The following is a 25,165-nucleotide window of genomic DNA, read 5'->3' as shown; positions in this document are numbered from 1 at the left end:
TGCTATATATATTTGAGAAAGGCTTTCACTTTGGGGTGCTTCTCTTCTCCCCTCAAAAACCATAACATGCATCTTATGATGCATGTTCTCTAAATTTTGATTATCTCTTGAATGTATAACTTGCTTTTATACTCTCTTGAAGTTCATACTTTGGTTATGAACTTCAAGCTTAAGAGTTAAGAGTTTTCTTACAAGACTAGCATCTTAAATCAATTTGACAACTTGTTGGTGTCTCAAAGGTTCCACATTCTCCATCAACTTCCAAGCCTCCCAAGAGGATCCAAAGAACTACAAAGGTTGTAATTTTCTTCTTCTTCTTCTTTGGTTGTGTTTGTTTTCTTTCCAAACTTTGCAAGATGATCATTACTGGGTTTAACTTGTTTATGTTATTCAAAATTGATCAAGTTTTCCATTGCTAAAAATCATGTTTTTGAAACTATTTTTTTAATAAAAACCCAACATAAACTAGTAACTAATTTGGTATATTTTTGTAATTAGAAACAATGTCCTTTGTGGGTTGCTCTCATAACTAGAGTTTTGTTAGAATGATATTTGTAGAGACAAGATAATTTATTAGATTATTATATGATTGATAAACTAATTGGAAATTATGAGGAAATAATTTGTTAATATATTATATGATTAATATATTAATTAGAAATAGATAATTGGTTTGTTAATTTATTATATGATTAATAAATAATATGAAATCAGTTAAATAACTGATTGTTAATTTATATGTTTAATAAATTAATGTGAAATCATGAGGAATTAATTAATTATTAATTAGAATTGATCTTAAATCATTTAAAGGTCCAAGAGTTGAATTGTTGCTCATAACTGAGCAATGAATGAAGATTCTAGAACCCATATATGTGGTGAACGAAATTAGAAGGGATTCTAGGGTTTCCAGAAGTCTTCTGGTGGTAAATAAGGGAAGAATTTAAACTGGGATTAAATCTATTATTTAAACATTCAAATTTTGTTATGACCCTATGTTACCTAACTATAAATAGGACCCGAAGGCCTATGATTTTCGTTAATAAGATTCCGTAAAGAATACTCTGGTCGCAAATTCCATAGAGAATACTCTGTCGAATAAAAGACTACCCTATGACCACAACCAGACGATGAACAAGAGATAAGGCTAAATAAGTCATTCTAAGGCTATATGATCCTAATCATATATAATTTTTAAAGCATACACCTAGAAATTACTTCTACCAATACAAATTCCAAATCTATCATAGCACCCGATCCACCTAAGCTACAAGGCATCACATATCAAGAAAATCTATCATACAATTCCTGAAAGTATCCTTAGCTTATCCTAGCATCATTCATATCATATAACATATCAATATGTATGGGTATTCTGGGAATCACTTACTTAAGCTCGGCTGATTGCACACATCGCACCCTCTTTTTTTATAAAAAAATATTTTTAGAAATTTGTTTTCTTTTCAAAATATTACCAATTCCTCAGTTTGAGTTCAATCACACCCGAGAGTGTGCTTGAATCCCTCAAACCAAAGCTCTGATACCAACTTGTAACGACCTAAAATCATAAGGTAAAAATTCATATTTAATTTCACCATAAACACCATTTATTCTTATTAACCATTCAAAATTATATCAGGGTAAAAATAGTTATTAGAGTATAATTCTAAAATCATAAAGTGCAGAAACATAGGTGGATGCGTTGCGATCAAACCGGGCCCTTCCCTTTCGAACTGGAAGCACCTGAATCCATAATCATAAAACTGTAAGCACAAAGAGTCCCCCAAAATACCACATACAAAACACATATACATATAACAACACGTGGATATGTCAGGTCCGTATCAACCCCAAGTCTGTATCATAGAGAATCTTTTGTTTGAAAAAAAATCATATAGAATCTTTTGTTTTTAAATTAAATGATGTTATAATCAGCTAATTAAATTGTTTAAAAATATTAATTAAAAAGTATAAAAGACAATCTTACCCTTATGATCTTAAATCAAACAATAAATTTTCAAAGGATCTCACCACTATATATATATATATATATATATATATATATATATATATATATATACACACACACACTAAGAGAATAAGTTGTTTAGTAATACGAATATGTTCAACCTCACACAACTATTGTCATTTTCACGCATTCTCACTAATTCTTATTCATTTGTGTTATCACATCGTTTTTCACTTATTTTCATTGACAGAATGAGAATAATAATAATAAAAATGTATAATAACCTTATAGACGATTTAATTAGTGAGAATGTGTGATAATGACAATAGTTATGTAAGATTAAATATATTCATATTATCAAACAACATATTTTTTGTTTTTCATTATCACAGAATAGCTTTGTCCACACGTCCGCACAATAAATGTCAATCCATATTTGAACCTAGCTCTCTCTCTTTGTGTGTGTGTGTGTGTGTGTATATATATATATATATATATATTCTAATCTATACTAATAAATAAAACTCATTTTCTGTCACATGTCATGTTCTCATTGATTTGGATACATGACATTTTAATAGATTTTTAGAATTTATTTATTTCCACATGTAATTTTCTGATTTGTTCACATATCATAACTTATTTAGGTTATAATATTGAGAGAAATAAATGTTTCCTTGAAAAACAATTGATATATTTATAATGAAATAAATGTCATAATTAATGAGAGCTCTAAAATTGATATTGATATTAAATTTAATGTTTAAATATTGATATTAAATTTGTATTTTTAATAAACCCGTGTAGTACACGGGTCTTACACCTAGTAAAAGAATATATTTAATCCCATATTGACAAGTGTCATACAAGTAGAACTCCTCATTAATGTTATATATCACATATCATTCCACTTGTTAACCTATTAATTATCCATTTCAAATTTTAAATTTCCACTCTAATTTTATTATATTAATAAAAATAATAATTGATTCTTTATTTTAAATTTCAATTTTTAAAATTTCTTCTTTTAATTATATTAAATTAATAATATTAGATTAAAAAATAAAATAAAATTAATATAAATTATAAGATGATATATAACTTCACGTATTTATTTAAATCAACGATTATAATTTTATATAACTAAAAGAATATCTATTAAATAATAATTTATTTAAAATAATTGATTGGTAGTTTTGATTTTTAATATGAAAATTTAATTAATTTTATAACTGTGATTATCACGGGTTATAAACTAATATATATATATATATATATATATATATATATATATATATATATATATATATATATATATATAGAGAGAGAGAGAGAGAGAGAGAGAGAGAGAGAGAGAGAAGTAAGAATAATTAGCAAGCAAAAGTGGGCTTTTATGGAGGACTCGTTTTATAAAGGCCTATAATCCATAATTGAGTTATCTCTAACCCATGTTGAGACCCCTTTTTCTCATAAGAATTAAGAGGTAGGAGGAGGTCACCAAGAATCGGGTGGGGCCGGTGAGCATGTTTCCGTGGCTCGGTGTCGGTGCTATTCGACATTTCTCTTTAACCCAAAAAAAAAAAAGAACCTTAAAATGGACTTTCCGTGTTTTTTTTCAAGGTTTCTTTTATCGGGCCACCGGAACGGAAATAATTGAAGGACTTGTATACTTTTGATTAAAAGGATGTCCTTTTGGGAATACTGTTTGGGCTGGGCATTCTCCGATTTTATAACATAAAACCAAAGTAGTAACAATTTCTTTTTTTTTTTTTTTAAATACAAAAAACAACTCGGTTTTCTCAAAAGCAAGAAACCAAACCGACTTTGTTTGCAATTGCTGAGTGCTGACCCCCTAGGATTTGGGTCTAGTACAGTAACTAGTACCTCGTCCTATGAGTATGAATTGTATTCTTTTTGTAGCGGGTCCCACACCTCTCCATCCAAATCTTTATCTTTATCTCTGGAAATGGAATTATGGCATTATGGCTGAGCTACTACTGCGTCCCACTCCCATGACCCATCCGTTCCCTTAAAACGGGTCCTCATGGTTTTTGTACAAATATAAATCTTTCTTCCTAGCAAAATATCATAAATATAAACAAAAAAAAATGTTGCTCTCCGTGAACCCGAACCATTTGATTAAAATCATAGATTCATGGGTTTTTTTTCCTTCGATCATTCTCTTTACATACTATGCGATAACAACACAAGAATCCACAAGACAAAAAATATAATGAAAAGAAATCACTCTTTTAACCAACAACAAGCCTGAAACTGATCTAACCCTTCACTTTCATGTCCCCATCACCACCATTGATATTCAAAAATCTTCAAACTTTTCAGATAACTTGATGTGGAAACGAACACATCTGCAAGAAAACATAAGATGCGTTATATTTTTTATGAAAAGACGCAAGGATTTTTAGAGAAACTTAGAAGAATGAAAACCTCTTTTGTCTCTCAAGATTTCCCTCTTCCAGAAGCATTTTCACGCTGGCTGCGAAAGTGACTCAGAAGTTGTTGTGCCTGCAGAAATTATTTATTTGCTTAATGACTACGCAACTTAATCAATCAATGAAACAAAAAACAAATATACATATGATGGCATGATGTATACAAAAAAAAAAATCTTTCTTTTTTGTCTGATTGAGCTGAATGAATTGTATGAATATGAGTAAAAATTACTATTTTACCCTTTTTTTTTAAGAAAAAATGATGGTAAATAACAAATGAATGTTTGTTGAGCATTTTTACCTTCTCCTTGGCTCTTGATGTCCCGGACTGGGACAATGCAACTAAAGGCGGGACAGCCCCTTCTTGAAGAACAAGGCGACAATATTTAGGACTGCCAAGACAAAGCTGCAAAAGTATAGAAGCAGCATTCTCTTTTCCCCTCGGAGTCCCTGATTCCACCACCTCAACCAACAACGGAATCCCACCTTCCTTTGCAATCGCCAAACACCCTTCCGGAACACTCGACAGATTCGAAAGCAAAGCAACGGATTTATCAACCATTTCCGATTCCGGTTCCATCAACTCCACAAGATACTTCACCGCCCCCGCTTGAATAATCCGCGCTTTATTCTCGTGAAATATCGATAAATTAAACAAAGCAGTCGCTGCATCTTTCTTCCCTCTTAGTGTCCCCGATCTTAAAAGGTCAACCAACGGTTTGACCGCACCCGATTGACCGATTTTGACCCGGTATTCTTCCAACAACGAGAGGCTGAATAAGGCTGCAGCCGCGTTCTCTTTCGCACACGGGTTTCCGGTTTCCAAAACGTGAATTAACGGGTCGATCGCACCTGATTCCGCTATCATTGACTTTATGTTTCCGTTGATTGAAAGATTTAAAAGAGCAGTCACCGCGTGTTCTTGAGTTATTTTTATGTTGGATCGTAACAGTTGCAAGAGCGGTTGGATGGCTCCGGATTGTCCTATCATGGTTCGGTTTTCCATGTTGTTTTTGGCAAGGAATCGTAATTCCGCTGCGGCTTTCGTTTGGGCCGAATTGGAATTGGATTTGAGGTCGTTTACAAGTTGTTCGATGAGTGAAGATGTTGTTATATCGTTTGGTGAAGAATCAAGTGGAAGGGAGACTGTTCTTGGGTAGTTTCGGTTTCCGCCGTCTGACGGCCATTGCGAGAACCCAGAACCGGAATCGGAAGCGATTTCTCCGGAATTGGAAACGGAAATGTGTTGGTAATCGGAACTGGAAACAGCGGTTGATGTCGATCCGGTCCTGCTGTGACTACATGACTCTACGGGGGATCGATGATCAAACCCATTTTCATCTTTTTGTGTCAAATGGCTAACCGTTTCCAATTCCGGTTGATTGTGGTCAACGGTTCGGTTGACTTTTACATTGTTTTCATCGCACCAATTTGAAATCAAAGCTTTGACTGTGTAATTCGGGATCAAATTGGTGTGTGAAAGTGTTTGACGGGTTACTGGACATCTTGTGAATCCATGATCAAGCCATTTTTTGATGGAATCTCTTTCATAAGTTTGTCCTGTGGCCACGATTACTGGATCAAACATGAGTTGCAGGGACAACGGGCAGATGAAATATGAAGGGACTGAAACACCATTAATGGCTTTCAAGCTTTCAAGATTTACCATGGTTTCTCTTATATGAAAGATAAGGTCAACGATGTGATTGACTTGATTTGACTGGTCAACTTTCAAGTTTTCTTTTTCCACTGCAATGCTCTCTTTTAGCAGTTCTTGGCTTGATGACAAATGAAGCAACTCTATGATTTCTGTTAGATGTTCTAATGGTGGAACCTTTCCTTCTCTTATGAACTTCATGGCCTCTTCTACTTTTTCAGATGCTGTTTCCAACTTTAAACTCTCAAATTCCTCCATACAACGCTGAAATAGCAACACACTATCGTTATTTAGGGTTGAATTTCAAATTTTCCCCAAGTTTTATTTTTAATTTTAGGGTTAAATGCATACCTGAATATCAGCTAAAGAAGTAGATGTTGGTGGTAATGATGATTCCAATGACCTGAATACAGTTTCACATATCTTGATTGAATAGCTTCTGATTTTAACAATTAGTTCTCGGCTTTGAACAGCCTGGAAACATTTTCAAGTATAAAAACAGATTAATGTCTATTTTTTTATCTTTGTTAAAGAAAGTTATATCATCGACCTCATAATAAGAAAGAAGAAACACACCCCACAAATTTTGCTGGAGTGAAAACCCCAATTCTCAATGAACTCTCGAGCCTCATTTACAGCTACATCAAGTTCCTCAAACTCCTTGTGCAAAATTTCATCTGAATGTATGTGTGCATCATCAATGTTATCAAGTATACGTTTAAAAAGCTTCAGTGAACCAGCAACATCTTTGTACTCCTTCTGACATGGCAAGTTCTTGGGTACACCAAATGTGACAAGATGGATGAATCGAGAAAAGCTGTTACTTAGACATCTTAATACCTTTTCTACACCCATCTGTCCTGCTTAAGTAGTTACAGAAAAAACAAAATTAAGAACTTCTAAATAATCAAGATAACACTTTCAGACTCATTTAAGAGCCTCTTATAGGATTAAAATGTCAAAAACAACCAAAAAGTTCAATGCCCACATGAAGTAAACCTCTCTAGCTATAAACCAATAACAATGGACCACAATGTCACTTATGCAAGCTCGATAGAAGTTTTCATCATTCTATCTCAATGTCTAGTATCACAAGAAAACTAATTGCAGCATTGCACATGGATGATGGATCAGACAAATAGTCGAACAACTGGTGTCCAATAATACAAACCACGATCCTGGGAGTTTTTACATGCCAAAATCTCGTATCAAAACTATCACAAATCTATGTTTATGACTGTTTCTCTGTAAGTTAATCGCATATTGATAATATGTTTCAAAACCTATGCTTGAAATTACATGAACCCACTTCGCAACTTTGCTGACATCCAAAATTCACAAAACCCCAACAAATAATATGCAGAAAAAAAGCTATAAACCAACGAAACAAACTGACTTTCTTCGAATTCAATCGAATACACATCAAATTATTGTTCGAAGCAACATGAAATAAATCAATAACTTACAAAACGACAAAAAAGAGTTGAGATATTTGGGAACCGGAAACAAACCTAATGTTGGTAGTCGTAGGTAAACACCGATAACATAAACAGATCTGAATCAAACCCACAAAGGAATAATCTTTATGGTGAAACGTCCATCTGGGTATATGAATTTTCGCCAACACTTGGAAGAGTGAATCATGAGAATGATACAGAAGAAGGGGAAAAGGAGAAAGGGGTTAAATCGGTGGGTCCATAACTCAATATAGTTGCAGGGTTTGTTGGCGATTTAATTGAATATTGATTTGGTGCTAATTCGGGTTAATTAATTATGCATAAATCATGATTAAAGAAGCAAAAAGTCGGAAAACTTTGTCTTGAATAGATGGAGGTGATGCAAGAAATTGACATCCAACAATATTCAACCCCAATGAGTCAATGTCTCCATATGCAAATTAGATAAAACATTTTATTATTAGTAGCAGTGATATTAATTAAGCTAATTATTTAAGTTAATATCGAAGGATAATAAGAATATGCGTTTGAAAAATGACCGATATCTTCCGGAGGAGATCATTCTAAAGCATCCACAAAAATAAAAATAAAAAATTTTGACAAAAAAGTCCATGAATTTTGGATTTGGAAAAAAGAAAAACTTCATAATTTCAAGAATAATTCTGGAATTTTGATAAAACAATTCGCTTTTATTAAAATCTAATAAGAAAAACATAAAAATCTTTAATAAGAAAAACATAAAAATAAGAAATGGGAAGTACATATATATATATATATATATATATATATATATATATATATATATATATATATATATATATATATATATTTTGTTAATAAGCTCGTTTATAAATGTTTATTTAATTAATATCTCTTATTGTTATTATTATTATTAGAGTAATTACATAAATCATCCATGTCATGTAGGTTGAGGTTTAGGATATATTACAGATTTAGTCTCTACCTTTCTTTTTTATTCGGACAGTCCTTATAATATTATTTTGTTGTGATTTTTGTCACATAGTAATTATATAAAGATTGTTATATCCTTTTTTATTTTATTTTAATTTATCTTTTTATTGTTTATGATATTTATAATAAGATTAATGTATATGGTCCGCCCCATACCTTATTAGCGGTCATCATGTAAGGTCTCTCTCTTTACCCAAAAAGCCCCACAACTGGCGAAACAATATTTTTGGCGCTTAGGCGGCAATCTCACTAGAGAAGACATAAACATCGTGGAAACAAAACACACAACCTATATGAAATCCATTCTGATTCCGCATCGGCATTGAAACTTAGACCCAACATTTGAACACGGTTAAGATAATATTCTATCTTCTTTCTCAATGCGAACATACCTATGGAAACTATCCATATATATACATAAAAATTTAGACATATATGGTTGTTTGCCAGAAAACCGAATGATTTAGTGTTCAACCATTAAGAGGCTTGAATCTTTGCAAAACATATTTTCAAATTATCAAACCTCTCAATCCTTAAAACCAAAATCAAACCCCTCGAAATTGACAGCATAATTTGTTGCTCGTTTACCCGCTACATCTATGTAAAACTTTCTTCTATTTTTATATGAAATCTATAATCCATTACAATCAAAATTAATAATTAACTAGCACAAGTTATTGCAAATTTTCAAAAAAGAAAACACACACACATACACAAAATTAACAAGAGCCTAAACAATAAAAAACACGTTTCAAAAAGCACATAACCTAAACATGAAAGAGTGTGGACAATAGAATATATCTAGTTAGCATAATAGTTAATGGAAAGTATTTAAAGAAGCTTATATATTTTATAGAGACGTAACATCCAAAATTAGAAAGCTGGTATCCAAAATTTGTATCAGGACTACGTAACCTTGAAGCTCTACATGATTCAATATGAAGACATGAAGCAAAAAGGATTAGGGGTTTTCATCCAAAAATCGGACGACATGGACAATTTAGATGATTACATCCTAGTATGTGATTTAACAAAAAAAAACACCATCATAGAGAGAGAGAGAGAGAGAGAGAAAGAGAAATGGTATTTGTAGGGAAAGAGGATGAGGTGTTGGCATTAAAGCTTCTTTGTTTTCTCTCTTTCACTCTTACACATAAACTGTGTTGTACCGGTCACAATAAAAGAAAAGAGAGGGCAATATAGGCAAAAGGAAGGAAAAAATGGTTCGGAGGGAATGTAATACCTAAATTGTCCAAAGGATTTTTGGCCCCGTCTTATTCGATTTAGTCATAGGCACATTTAATAGGTTACCAAATGCTCATAGGGTTGTTTTGGTAAGCCTTTTAATGGTTCCATTAAGAGATGCTCTAAAGAAGTCAGTAAACATTTGGTTTGGCTTATATTAGCTTCTGAATGGGACAATCCACCTTTTAATGGCTATTAATCGGTCATATATGTTAGCATCGTTGAATGGCGTTGAACAAACGAAAAAACCCTCAATTTCCCTTGAAGAATCGCCACCACCGTCGTGAATTATCCTCATTTGTCTCAAACTACGAATCATCGTCGTTCTTCTCTGCTGGAAACACAAAATCAACACTATATGACTGTTTCCTAAGAGATGGTCGATTTTAATGGAAAAACATACATTTTCTTAGTTATTTTCTGGCGACCAAAGACAAGGTTTCTTTCTCAACACATTTCACTAGGGAATATGTTTATAGTCTTATATATGATAGAAAGAACAATTCCAATTTCTCAGTTACTCGGTTATCTATCGGTGCACCAATTTCACACATATCTTATTGTAATTGGTTTAACCACATGATTTCATTTTAAGTACCAAATTTGTTGATTTGTACAACACAATCACATGTAAGTGTCTTTTTTGGAACATTTTGATTTTTAGGCGTGCCTTTAATGGTCTTTACAATGTTGTCTTGTATAAATATGCATTTAAATTAATCTGAACCGTAACGGTAGTTTGTGAGGTTGAGATGCGGTGATGAATCTTGTCGATTTACTTGCCATAACTGGGAGTGAAAAATCAGGCCATTGTGTCGTGTTTTTGTCTGACACGACACGACAATGTTTTATGTAACATGAACACGATCTCGGGTCTTTTTAACTAACACGAAAACCAACCCATTAAAAAACGACAAACACGACAAAGATAACATGACATAACAATTAATGTATTTAATTAATATTTATTCACACATAACACGAAAACCATGACAAAAAGATCTTAAACCGTGTCAATTTTGTTTTAAATTTTGAACACTAACACGACGTCAAACACGACATGACACGACGTCGTGTTTTTTACACTTGACATGAACACAAATTCAAATTTCAGTTTCATCTCAATTTCGTTTCGTGTCGTGTATTTTTGTCTTGTGGTGTCATCAATTGCCACCCTAGCCATAGCCTCCTTAGTATTATAATGTTTTGGATAATATGTCAAGCAAATAATTTAGCAACCATGAAGATTCGAGGTAATGGCTATGATAATATTTGAATATCATATGGCACCTTGATGCATTTTGTGATACCGATATTTGATTATGTGGAAACATGCATTTTAGAGATTATGAAATAGACCATAATAGTCAACCATTAAATGGTGTAAAAGGCTTACCAAAATAGCATATATTGCTTATATTCGATTTTTACATTGGTCTTCATCTAATTTAATAAACTGATCTTTTTACATGGTTGATGGTAAGCATTATGAACAGCGTATAAACCGCCACGCGTATCTCACTCGTTTTTACCTCTTCCAAAGCTCACATCAAACACCGTTTCCACTTTCCCCTTCTCTACCAGTAACACCCCCTGAGAATTCATCATACTCTTGTTAGGGCTTAATCTCTGTTCTGATTTCAGATTGCAGTTTCATCTGAGATGGATAAACTAGATAAATTCAAACTAGCATCATCTTCTTTCGGTGAGCGATTGATGACAGGCGGAGTTCAGATGAGTCGTATGGTCGGCACGAAGATGAAGGAAATCTTACAAGCGCCGACGCCTGAATCAAAGATCGTCGACGAAGCGACGCTAGAGACGATGGAGGAGCCTAATTGGGGGTTAAACTTAAGGATTTGTGCCATGATTAATAGTGAAGAGTTCAACGGAACGGAGATCGTGAAAGCGATTAAGAAGAAAATTACGTCCGGTAAGAGCGCGGTTAGTCAGAGGCTGAGCCTTGATTTGTTGGAGACGTGTACATCGAACTGTGATAAGGTTTTCTCGGAGGTGGCGTCGGAGAAGGTTCTTGATGATATGGTTACGATGGTTCAGGATGTTCGGACGGATGAACGGAATAGGACTAAGGCGGTGCGGTTAATCAGAGCATGGGGCGAGTCTGAGGACCTTATGTATCTGCCTGTTTTCCGTCAAACTCACTTGGTGAAGCATCTCTTTACTTGTTTGTTTTTGCTTTTATGTCTTCATATTGCTGAAACTTGTTTTATCCTTACTATCCTAGTGTTTGGGTCAATGCACCCAAATCACCATGAAAGTTAAAAAATTTATATATACTCTGGAGCTTTATTTGTAAGGACTTTACAAGGTAGATTTTACAAGAACATGTATGTAGATTGCTTTGAAGCTATGTTTGAAGAAAAAGGTTTCTTTAACAACTTTATCAGGGAGCTTACAAGTAAACTTTCAGTCTTGTAATTTGTATTCAATTGTATGCAAATGAAAGTATGTCTATGGTGGTATTATTAAGAAAGGAATCTTTGCCTGTGTTGGTGTATAAAAGAAAATACATTGCCCAAAATGGGAATTGATCTAACATACATATGCATATATGTGACAGAGCCTGAAAGCCAATGGGATTCCGCCAGCATCAAGCCCTATGTATCAAACAGTGGAGTCTCTGGTTCATCAACAACCTATTCCACCACCTGATAGATTCCCTTTACCAGATATTGACTTAATGGGTATAGAAGATGACACCTCACCATATACCTACACTGATCAATCTGTTGAACAAAAGAAAGAATCACTCTTGGTTAGCAGAAACAGCCTTGACCTTCTATCCAGCATACTCAATTCTGGAATTGACCCCATACCAATTAACGTAAGTCAAAATTTATCTGATTAATGCATTGCAAATTAAATTGGTGATAAAGTAATTTAATTATCTTGGTGTTTACAGGACGAGTTAACTGTTAGCATGTTGGAAAAGTGCAAGGAATCTTTGCCTGTGGTTCAAAGAATAGCAGAAACAACAACCGATGATGATATACTGCTTTTTGAAGCTTTGAATCTGCATGATGAGATTGAACAGATCATCTCCAGATGTGCAGAGATCAAAGAGACAATGGGATCTGAGCCATTGGAAGTTGATGATACAAAACAAACAGAAACCATCTTTGAAACAAAGTCAAACAACACAGAGGGAACCGGGTCAACTATTGATGCCAAAGTCAAAGGAAACGAAACATCACTCATCCATAAAGACGAGAGTATGGAGAAGGAAGAAGCTGTTTGAAACATGTTCTATCGCCCTTTATTCGTGCTAGATTCAATAATTGGTAGATTTGAACAATCTTGCAATTTGTACGAATAATTGTTCCCAACTCTGCTATTTAGTGTCGATCGTTTTCATTAGTAATGTTAATCCGTATGCTATTTAGTGTCAATCGTTTGAAACATTCCTTATAAAGGTTGCTCAACATCTAACAGTACAAGGATGGGTGAATACAATGAATGTTCCATTATCATCATCATCATTAAAATTAGCTCTAAAAAGTTTGTCCAAGTTTCGGGTTTGAACAAATAAAGTGTATTGAAAGAAAAAAGGCGAGTTTGATGTCAAGAATACGACCGAGAACCGATGAATACAGTGAATATATGTCTGGATTCATTAAACAAAACTTTTTGCATTTACTATTTATTTCAATTCATCATCCAATGGACATTGATGGCCAAAAGGTCCAATTAACGTAACCCTAATTTAAGTGATTTTTTTTTTTTTTTTGAGGTCCCAAGACATATGTGATCTTCTTCATGACACGTTATGTGAGTTGATATTATTGGGCCCACCTCTATTTATAACCGATCAATTTGATCAAATGTAACCTATTGGCTACGGCATTGTCTGTTTAGTTAATTTTGGAGGTGTTAATTGCACATGTTAATACTTGATAGCTAAAGGGTAAAATAATTCTTTTTTTGGCTACGCCTACAATGGAAGATAGAAGCGAATTTAATAACCAGCGGAAAGTTCAGTTGGTATCGTCTAAACTTAGATTACATTTACCTCTTCAATATTTTCAAACATAAAATATATTTTACTTTTTCTTTGTACCATTGTAAAAATAATTTTGTAGTACATCATAATACTGAAATATGAAATTTTATTTAATTTAATAAATTGTATGTCATTTTTCATAGAAACTTGTATTGCAAAATGCAAATATCATTTGAATTTGAAACTAGTTTTCTGGTTGTTCGTGTAGAATGCAATCTCTAGTTTAATTGTTATCTTTGTCCTTTCTTCAAGTCGTTACAACCTTAAATAATGTTGACTTTGACTCTACTTTCATTCTTTGACTTTTCTTTCTAAAATTTGTGAACCATTATCGTTGTTGACTTTGCTTCCTTTTCTGAAAGTAAAACAAAAGCACTATATTGTGTTTTCCATGTTCATTCAAAATAGCTGATTGTATTTTGATCATTTATTATGATTAATTTGCAATGAGAAGTATAGCATAACTAGAAGTGGTAGTTTCGATTACGTTATTTAAAATTAGTTTATTTAAAGTATATCTTATTTTCGATTCGCTAAATGAGTGAAATTTAAAATAGTTAAACGGTTAAATATGTTATTTATTCCTAAAGTTTAATAAATATATGCGTATATGAAAATGAGAGTCATGTGAAGTTTTAAACAAGTTAATGGTAAAAAGTAGAAGATAAAAAATACTATTACTCCGTATAAAGCATTATATAAGACCTCGACGGCAAACACTTGCTCTTTTTAAATAAAAAATTGAGAATAATTAAAAGAAACTTTTTTAATAATTAATTTACATAAAATAAAGGAAACGAAAATCTTGGGGACATGCCTGGTTAACTGGTTTTGTCCGTATTCAAGATTCAACTTTTGCCTTTCATATCCCTGACCCCTCAAACCCTGTTCTTTTAAATATCTTTTACACAAATTATATTAAAAAACATTTGGCAAAATACTAAAATCACATTGTTTTTATGTTTTATATACACATCGTCTTTGAATATTGGCAAATCATATTAAAATGTTTCTTTCTTTTAATTTATATTTTATAGATTTTATTTTTCTAAGTTAATGAGTTTATGTAATAAATTAATAATCATATCAAAAACATTGTTGTATAAAGTCGGTTTCTTTATTCGGTAATCATATTCTTTTTACTTTTTAGTTGTTTATAAACTTTTAAAACATACTTTTAAATATATAAAGAGTATTTTTCGGTTATAAAATTTTGACGTCATCTGATTCTATTTTACAAAAAAACAACAAATATTAAAAATCTAAAGATCAACTCCTTTTTAAGCTTTCATCCACAACATACCTTTTGCCTCCACTACAGTATTATATGGCCAATCCCACCTATCCCTCACGCGCCACCACTTACCCCGCCTCCAAACGCCGCAGACTTTCCGACGATGACCATCACTCTCTGCTACCAGGGCTGCCAGATCATATAGCCCAGCTATGCATCTCTCTTATCCCTCAGTCGGCTTTGTATTCCGTTTGTCGGTCATGGCGCCGCCTCATCTATTCCGCCTCCATCCCTCCTTTCCGATCACTTTATACTCTCTCTCTACCCAAAGCCACCACCGGCTGCGGGGGTGAAAGCCGCGATAACCAAATGCCTAGACTCTCGTCCTTTGATCCGATCTCTTCTAAATGGATTACTATCGATTCTCCACCACTACCACCCTTCCTCCACCGTCTTTCCCTCCGTCATCCATCGTTCATATCCAGGAATTTACCCGTTCAATCCGTCTCAGTCTCCGGCAATCTCGTCCTCCTCGCCGGAACCTCTGGAGACCTCATCCCAGCCCTCCCACATCCTCTCGTCTTCAACCCACTATCCAACGCTTGGTCGTATGGTCCCCCACTCTCAACCCCACGAAGGTGGTGCGCAGTCGGAGCTTCACGAGGAACGGTGGTCGTGGCTAGTGGAATTGGTTCTCACTACACACAGACGGTTGCTCGATCGGTGGAGAAATGGGTGCTACGAAAGATTGAATCTTCTCATAGAAAACGAATAGATCCCGATGGGGTTTGGGAAGAGATGCGATCTTTAAGAGATTCCAAGCTTTGTAGAGAAGCCATCGACGCCGTTGGATGGAGAGGAAAACTTTGTATGGTAAACGTGAAAGGTGATTGTGCAAAACAAGGGTTTGTTTACGATGTGGATTCCGATGAGTGGGTGGCGATGGCGGAAGGGATGTTAGGTGGTTGGAAAGGGCCGGCGACGTCGATGGATGAAGAGACGATATACGTGGTGGATGAATCAAGAGGTGTATTGAAAAGATACAATCACGATAGGGATGACTGGTCGGAGATTATGGAGGATAAGAGGCTGAAAGGGGCCGAGTACATTGCCGCCGGGGGTGGTAAAGTGTGTGTTGCGTGTGAAAAGGACGTAGGGATTTTAGTGGTGGATGTGATGGCCACGCCGCCGCGGTTGTGGGTTGTGGAAACGCCTGCAGGACATGAAATCTTGGCTCTTCATATACTGCCGAGGATGTGTTCGCCGGAGTTTCAATTGCCGGAAACTGTATAGAATCCAAACGATACCTTTTCGATCAGATTATTTTATTATTTTATTATTTATAGAAATGGAAAAATATTGAAAATTGGGATATTATTATCTTATTATTATTTTATTCTATGTAAAATTTCTTCTTTATTAAATATATTTAATGAACAGTTGACATCATAAAATTTTAACTTTTTATTTGTAATAAAAAATTGTGGTGTGTTAATATATATAAGGCATATTTGTAAAAATCAACTAAGAATTCTTTATTAAATATATTTAATAAACGGTTGACATCATAAAATTTTAACTTTTTATTTGTAATAGAAAATTGTGGTGTGTTAATATATACTAGATTATGACCCGCGTTAAACGCGGAGAACATAAATTAAATACATATTACATCAATAGGTGACATTGTTTTAGGTGAAATTTTAATAAAAAATGTTTGTTAGATTATTTTTAGACTTTTTGAACCAAACTTATTAAATAAAAATATTTAATATTTATATTAGAGTAATTTAGTTTTTTAATACAATAATTTTTAACATAAATGATCCACGTGATCTTTGTTTTATCACAACATGATGCGACTTCTTGATTAAAACATATTGTGTAGTAGTGTTATGAATTGACTTTGTCAGGTGTACCAACCTCCATGGAGGCTTACATGACTTTTCATATTCGCCCTGTAAAACCAAAAGCAACAATAAGTTATTATATGTACCATCAACATTAAATTTTGCAAAAAATTTTGATAAAGATTACAGTTTAAATGCATTGTCATAACCATAAACATCAAATTCAGATATTTTAATTTGGTAAATTTATAAAGTACTTTTTCCTTATAAGAATTAAAATATGATTTTTCAGGCTACACCCGATCACATATACATATCTTCTAATCAAAGAAATTATTACAAGAAAAAAAAACATGTTATGAACAAAAATATAATATTAATTTCATAATTTACCAAATGTTAACACTAATAAATAATAATGACTTTTCACAAATTTTGCATTTTCATCACTGCATCCAACTAACAAATGAAATTCAGTTTAGAGAAATGATTCAAGAAGTGCATCCATGACTTTTTGTAGCCAAATTTGGAGAAATGCTAAGACCTACCAAGATATGAAGGAACGGTCTATAAGGCTACAAATGGTTTCTGGAAGGCAATACAAATTCAAAATCGTTAGCACATATTTTTCATACCTGCTTCAATTATTAAATTTAGATCAAACTTGTCAAAATCAAATTACAAAAAAAAAAAAAAAAAAAAAAAAAAAAAAAAAAATCTTGAAATATAACCTAGCAATCAAACAACATATTTTTCATACAAATAAATATCACAAATCCACAATTTATACTTTATATACTATTCTTAAATTATATCTTACTTTTTCATCTTTAATGGTTACTAACACCTCTTTCTGCCTTATTGTTGTAACACACATGTATATCAAAAATAAGAGAAAGAACTTTAGAGAACGAATGTTGATAGAGTGATCATTCATTGAAAACGTAGCAGAATTATTCATAGAGCCGCTAGGATTCTTCTATAGACCGCTAGAAGATCTATATAGTGACAACCAGTATGACTTCTATGAAAACGCACCATTTAAAGTAACATATATAAGTGAAAAATCATTTGGAATACTTACCAATTGTGATTGTTTCTACTTGAATGTGAACATTAACATTCCTGTAGAGAAATAGAACTTCAAATTAATCCTACATAGTTAAATCAACAAACATGACAACACAAAAAGAAGCCTAAATTGATATATAACCAATTAGGTTTTGTTGAACAACTTTTTCAATTTATCAAAATTTTATTTTATTACAAAACTACATGAGTAATCAATAATCTTAAGCAAGTGAAAGAAGTAATTGTTAATTTAAAGCTAGTAAAAAAATACAATATTGTGAAATTGCTTATAGAAGTATGATTTGTCATTGATGTTGATGGTCGTTTGTTTGAGGACATGGTTGTCAGATTATCAACACCGTAAACATCTTACCAGTTGCGTTTTAATTCTTCATGTCCATACATTTTTTTTAAAGGATGTCCACTTAGTTAATGGACTTGTTATAGTGTTTTTATCAAGATTCGAAGCGGGCGTGTCGTTATCACCAGTAAACGAAACAACATCCTAAATGTAGAAAATAAATTCATATGTCAATCTAAAAGTTAATAATATTTTAAGGTTTTTAAAATATTAGATTTAGTTATATTATATTTTGAAACCTTCGAATTTAATGTGTCTTGAGATCCGACTTTTGCCAATAAAACATTAAACAAATTGGATTTGCCTACATTTGTAGTACATAGAAATATGATAGTTGGTCAACTGAAATATAAAAAACAAAATTTAATAAGTGTAATGTTTGTAGTATTCTTCGTAAAAGAATGTTTCCTGTTCGATGTTAAATTTTTTTCCAATTCAACAATGATTGTATTATCAACAATGAAGTTTGAGATCGTATAATCATCAACTTTGTTCTTCAAATTATAATGTGAAATTTGAATTTGAACACCAACTTTTTAACGAAAAGTACATTCAAAGCAAATGAATAAATCCCCATATTACCCTCCTAAAAAATAGTTATAAAAATAGATAGACAAAAGGTAAAAAATTAGTTTTATATAAATGAAGTTAATATCGATAACATCATTAAACTTTTGAAGCAACTCTTGTGCAGTTTTTCTAGAAGTTTCTTTGTTTCACGATCAAATAAGATAAGTGACACCACACCAGTAAAGTAAAGTCTTGTACTTGAATGTCAATTTTGAAACTAAAGTCATTGATATAAACAAATACAGTAATATAAAATTAGAAAATTTAACTAAAGAGTATAATAATATGTATAAAAGAATTATTGAACTTAGAACAAGATATATATATATATATATATATATATATATATATATATATTTGTTTATGCAAGTTGAAATGTAACAACAAAAAACTTATTCATCTTGCTTTTGGTCCGTTCCACGAGTTTTGCCATCATACGTTAAAACGACTTTTATGGCTTTCTCTTGACAAACATGGGTCAGCATATTAAAAAAAATTAATATAAAGGATATAATTTTGTTTCTATAACTAAATGAATGAAACTAATATACTAAAAGTATATTGATTAATTTTTTCATGACCTCTCAACAGGAATATAATAATAACACGTAATAAGAACAAAGTAAATATAAGAAATTGTAGAAGGAGAAAAGAGTAAAGAAAGAACCTAAAAAAATTATAGAATAAGACCGTTAAAGAAGAGTACTGTAAATCATACGATTCAATTCAAAATCGTAAGAAGAACAACTTCAATGTAATCGTATATATAGGTTGTTTTTCAATAAGGAAATCATTATCTTCCAAAAAAAAATGGGATCCTAAAATATTATCTTGGAGATTTTCGGTTATTCATCTAGAAAAAAATGATATCATTTATATTGAATCAAAGTTTCAAATTAATTGACTTGCTTAATTAATGAGTTTTGAATTCAAAACCATTATCTCAAATTGATTTATTTTACGTGGGATATACCGGGAGATAAACTATAAATAATATTGACTTTATTTTTGACTCTTAAATATTTCGCTAATTTAATAGGATTAGATTAGATTTTATAGGTTAATGACCAAATTACTAATATGCTTATTTAATGAGTTTTTTCAAAAAAAAAATAATAATAAAATTGAACGGTTTGAATTTTGAAGCTAGGAGCTATAAATAAGATAGTTAAATTAGGAACAATATTAATTAGAGAAACTAATATCTCATATCTCATATATAAATAGAATGATATGGTATAATTGATAATGTAATTATTGAATTTAAATATTCTATAATTATTAAAGATTCTATAATTAAATGTAATTGTGTTTGAATTTTATTTGAAGAATATGATGTCATCAATCTAATCTAATGGTGGAAAACATAGGATTGAAATGCAATCAAGGGTCCTGATTGCTTCATTGGTGAATTAAAGGTTCTGTTTTAGTAATATTTAAAGATAAGACATATTTGTAAAAATTAACTAAGAATTGTAGTTTTTTTTATTTATTTACATGAGTATTCAATAAAATAGTTTGGAGCTTTTGAAAGTATAAGGTTATATAAAAAGATAATTGTTTTAAAACATATAAAATATAAGTACTTATATATTTAAAGACAATCTTGTATATTTGTTAAAATATATAGGAGCTTTAAGCAAAATATTTGAAGTAGTTGTTCGGATTATAGATTTTTGTTAAAAAAAAACTAATTTTTTTTTTTTTTGGGGGGGGGGGGGGGAGAGAGAGAATGGACATATCAGCATTTCAAAATTTAGCCACAAAAAATAGAATTTTTAGGTATAGACATTGATTATGCGAAAGTGAGCTCCACGGCTATAGAACGCTTATTTCTTCCGTGGAAAGGTTAAATTTGACGGATGAGTAATTCTAGGAGGGGTATATGACGAATCTGCAAAGGTTACAGCGTGGTCCACAGAAACGCCTCTCTGGAATCGTCAAAACTGAAGCTAAGGTCTATTTCGACATTTGTTCCTCATTCCTCCTCGTCAAAACCTCTCAAACTTGTTCCTCGTCAAAACCTCTGCGAGTCGGGCTTCTCCGGTGGCACACATCTGAAACTCGTCCGTTTCTCCGATGAATCACCGAAACAAAGGGCTATGGCAAATGAAATCAATGTTTTTGCCGATAAGTATTGCGATCGAGTATGTTTTCGAACATTTTGTATTCCTTTTTTGAATTTCTTTAATTTTAAGGTTTATCGCTATTGAAAATGTCATATATTAGACAAAACCATTGATTAGCAGCACATAGGCACCGAAAAAACCCTGAAAAATATGGATTTAGGAAAGAACAATTTCGCAGAAGTGATTGGTTAATCCGTAGAGGGTGCTCTATGGATTGACCAATTACCTCCGCAGAATGACCATTTTTTGAAATTTTTTTTTTCTTTACCCTATTATAGCAATGTAATTTATTACCTTTTATACACAAATGACTTTCATTTGTTCATTAACTATTGTATTTTATTAATCCGAATCTCCCAATTTCTTGTGTCTTTTTTCACTACACCCACCTAATTTCTTCTCTAAATAAACAGAGTGCTTCTTTTCCAACTCCAACAACGCATGCAAGGACAAAAAAGTAAAATACCATTTAACAATATTCATTTCACGATTATAGAAAGAAAATCAAGTACATCACCTTTAACTCATTGATCTTTGTGGTCATTGTAACACCCCGACTTCTAGGTATAAATTTTAAAGCTTTTATATTCATAATTATAGACCTGCTCGACGAGTTGGCGGCCCCAACTCATCGTGTAGAAATTAATAAAGTCGCATGGATTCTAGAACCTACTCGACAATTTGAAGCTAGACATGAAAACCCTAATTTTTAGGGTTTGCACCCTATTTAAAAGACCTTAAGTCCTCCCTCCAACCTCCTTACCACTTTTCACGTCCAGAATCAAACCCTAATCGAGCTAAACTACTTTTTGAGTGTGTGTGTGTGTGTGTGTGAGGCTAAAAATATGTGTTTGGTGCACTTCTTGAAGAGACTTGAAGATCTAGAAGCTTGGAACGAGAAGGAACTTGTAGATCCAGCATCTACTTCGTTTTGGAATTCAGTTGAAGGTAAAAAGTCATTACCTTGATCATTTTCTTATTAGATCTCTTCATTCAAGAGTTTAGGGTCATTTCGAGCTTGTTCTTGAGGCATTTTTGGTATTAAGCACATTTTGAAGTGAGAAGTTTAGATCTGGACTACTCTAGGCCCCCATGGACATAAAGACTCAAGCTTTATGAAGCTTTGACCCTTCTCCATGACCTAAACCTCGTCCTAAGACTAGTTTTGAGTGTTTTGGCTTCTTGAAGCCTTGCATGCACGTAAAGTTAAAAACTTTACGTGGTAACTACACCCTGGGAGGCTAGTTCTACAGTTTGGAGCCTTAGTTTCACTTAAAAGCACCTGAATGAGAAAAGAACTAAAGGAACCCGATGAGTTGCATAGTCAACTCAACGATTTGGATGAGGGTTTCCCGCTTTATAGATTCTGCATGAACTCGACGAGTTAGTGAGATAACTCGATGAGTTGGTTAGGGTTTTTCCGGTATTCTGGATGTTGCGTAGACTCGACGAGTTATTTAGTAACTCGGCAAGTTGACTTGGATTTTAGCGATTTTATGAATTCTGAAGGAACTCGACGAGTCTGTAAGCTGCACTTGACGAGTTGGGTCAACATGGACTATTGACCTTGACCGTTGACTTTGACTTTGACAATGGGTTGACCGGTTTGACTTCTGAGGGTATTTTGGTAATTTGGAATTTATGGATTTGGATCAATGGTGATGGTAGGTGTTTGAGTTCGGAGCGATGTTTGGGAGTTTGACATTATCATCTAGTGCTACTTGCGAGGTGAGTTTTCCTCACTATACTCAAGGGTCGAAGGCACCAAGGTTAGCCATTTGGATTGTTATTATACTTTATTGTTAGTATGATCTGTTAGATTGAAATCCTGGTAGATAGGATGTTTCTATATGGTTATGATGAGTTAGATCGGTATCCTGGTAGATAGGATGTTGCTATGTTTAGTGATCTGTAGATCAGTTGTCTTTCTGTAGACTATTTTGTGATTATCTGATATATATACACATGATTGATTGGTGGTTGAGGCTTATCTGCTTTGTGCGAGAGCCAACTGACCGGGGCATTCCAACCCGATGGTTGTGGGCCGAGAGTATTCCATCCTGAGGATGATTGGACTCATAGTAGGTGGGCATTCCAACCCGATGGTTGTGAGTCGAGGGTATACCATCCCAAGAATGATTGGACCCATAGTATGTTGGCATTCCAACCCAATGGTTGAGGGTCTGGGGCATTCCAACCTGATGGTTGATTGGGCCCATAATATGTTGTTATTACATGTGTGTTATTGTTGTGCGGGTATTTTGGGGGAAATCACTAAGCTTCGGGCTTACAGTTTTGGATTTTGTTTTAGGTACTTCGGATGATCGCGGGAAGGCGAAGGCGTGATCGTGCACCTCCTCACATTTTATGATTTTGATTTCTGGGATACTCTGATATGAAACTATTTTGAAATCATTTTGGAATAAATAATGATTTCTAGATGTTTGAAAAAGTTTAAAATTTTTGTGAAATTTATGGATGTTACAATCATGTATTCAATCATTTTAGTATCTTCAACAATTAGTGGCACCCCTTCTAGAGCTTTCCTGGTTTCCTTGTCTTTCTTCTTGGATAAGGAATTCCATCTCCTAACTCATGGGATTGTGGAAATCTAGCTCCTTCAACAGTGTGACACAAAAGATGCATATGAAAAGTCCAATAACATATCAATTGATAAATATTTAATGAACATATCAAATAACCGTCATTGATCTTGTTTTTTTCTTCTTTTTTCGAAAAACAAACCCCTTCCACTCACATCATCCCAAAATAATACAATAGTCATTTAGATTAGATGATTAAAGAGATGTTATAAGTTATGAGATTATTTTTAACTCACTTGGGAAGAAGATAATGGTGGTTGAGGATAATTGCCATCCAAATTCTGAGAAATTAGAAAAATCAAACTCATTGTTGGATCTCGATATCTTAACACTTAACATCCTTCAATCCATTATCAAAGTACAAAAATGTGCGGTCAGCAGCACCTTATTTCTAGTAAGCAAAGACTATTGTACTATCATCATGTATACCCTCCCCAACAAAACTACAAACAATCTACGAATCAAACTCAATTAGCATTCAACATTTTTTAACAATTTAGTTATAAAATAATGCTCTTAAAATTGGAGGTCACTAAGCTTGGCGAGAAGGTACTTAGTTGCTGCCTCAATGTTCTTCTTAAAGAACTGTTGCTGCTCTTCATCAAGCTTGGGAGCAAGTTTTTTGATGTAGTTGTTGATATACCTAACAAATTGCTTCTCCTCAAATGGGGGTTGCTCCTGTACAATGTTTTCATATATTTATTACTCTATATAAAATAGAAATATAATAACAACTTTTGGAATGAATTGGTTAACAACTTACCTGGAGTCTAAAGGTGTCAACAATGTCAACAACCTTGACTGCTTGATCATCAACAACCTCATCTTCTTCACCTCCTTCAGTCAAAGGATTTGCACCAATGTTAACATCAACTGCTCCTTGTACCACCCACTTCAAATAAAAAAGATCTTGTTAATGATTATGAACATGCTTGCACTCTCAAAGTATTAGAAGAGAAAATATGATGCAAGATATTAAGATATACCTTTCCTTCAACCTCCCATAAGATCCCATTCAGGATCTCAATGTAAGGAAAAGAGTCTGAAAGAAGTTTGTCACTTAAAATAGGAGATGTAATTCCGAATTAAATGTGCAGCGGTGCTAATATTTCATGTGTTTAATGAAGAAACAAAACCCTATACGGAAATAGGAAATTACGCACATATTTCTAACTGAAATTCACAAAAATGTGAAGGAATTATAGACAAATGAAGAGAAAGCAGAGAAAGAACGTGATCAGAAGCTTACTGTCTTACCAGAAGGGTTCAACCACTGGAGCAGACGGTGGTGATGGTGGTGCAAACCTTATCTCCATATAAGTAGGAAAATGAGTTAAGATCATTAGTGAGCAGAAGTGAGTATTATGTTTGATGTACCTCCGAAAATGGTGGTTTTGAAAGCCACATCCTTTCAACTATGTGGTCTAACTACCTTATTGATTCAGAATCCGAAAGTACTTACAGAAAAACGAAAAAAAAAAGTTTAAAAATTTGAGCTTTTAGGGATGAAGATTAGACCATAGATGAAGAATATATGAAAAAGGTAATGATTTACTAAAGAAAATGGGAAAAT

General features: G+C 33.0%; 2 protein-coding genes and 2 pseudogenes across 3 annotated transcripts; 2 read left to right on the top strand and 2 right to left on the bottom strand.

Annotated features, from left to right (window-relative positions):
- Positions 1-4,084: 4,084 nt before the first annotated feature.
- On the bottom strand, positions 4,085-7,811 carry LOC145072353 (U-box domain-containing protein 3-like). 2 transcript variants are annotated; one of them, XM_079018765.1, is made up of 6 exons: positions 7,591-7,811; positions 6,656-6,942; positions 6,431-6,553; positions 4,724-6,343; positions 4,418-4,495; positions 4,085-4,338 (listed from the first exon to the last, which is right to left on the bottom strand). In XM_079018765.1, exons 2-5 carry the CDS (start codon positions 6,932-6,934, stop codon positions 4,430-4,432), a joined length of 2,088 nt encoding a protein of 695 aa, XP_078874891.1. In that variant the 5' UTR covers positions 6,935-6,942; positions 7,591-7,811; the 3' UTR covers positions 4,085-4,338; positions 4,418-4,429. The 2 variants fall into 2 exon arrangements, with proteins under 2 accessions (XP_078874891.1, XP_078874890.1); XM_079018764.1 differs by having other exon boundaries at positions 6,656-6,939; positions 7,591-7,809.
- Positions 7,812-11,228: 3,417 nt separating this feature from the next.
- Positions 11,229-13,163, top strand: LOC145072356 (ENTH/VHS/GAT family protein). The gene is made up of 3 exons (XM_079018766.1): positions 11,229-11,919; positions 12,335-12,598; positions 12,677-13,163. Exons 1-3 carry the CDS (start codon positions 11,416-11,418, stop codon positions 13,010-13,012), a joined length of 1,104 nt encoding a protein of 367 aa, XP_078874892.1. The 5' UTR covers positions 11,229-11,415; the 3' UTR covers positions 13,013-13,163.
- A 1,808-nt stretch (positions 13,164-14,971) lies between these two features.
- On the top strand, positions 14,972-16,434 carry LOC145072355 (F-box/kelch-repeat protein SKIP25 pseudogene; annotated as a pseudogene).
- A 7,483-nt stretch (positions 16,435-23,917) lies between these two features.
- Positions 23,918-24,908, bottom strand: LOC145075345 (translationally-controlled tumor protein homolog; annotated as a pseudogene).
- Positions 24,909-25,165: the final 257 nt, after the last annotated feature.

Source organism: Lactuca serriola, chromosome 9 (assembly GCF_051521515.1).
Source record: "Lactuca serriola cultivar US96UC23 chromosome 9, Lser_US96UC23_V15, whole genome shotgun sequence".
Taxonomy (NCBI): domain Eukaryota; kingdom Viridiplantae; phylum Streptophyta; class Magnoliopsida; order Asterales; family Asteraceae; genus Lactuca; species Lactuca serriola.
This window is presented reverse-complemented; position numbering and strand designations above follow the sequence as displayed.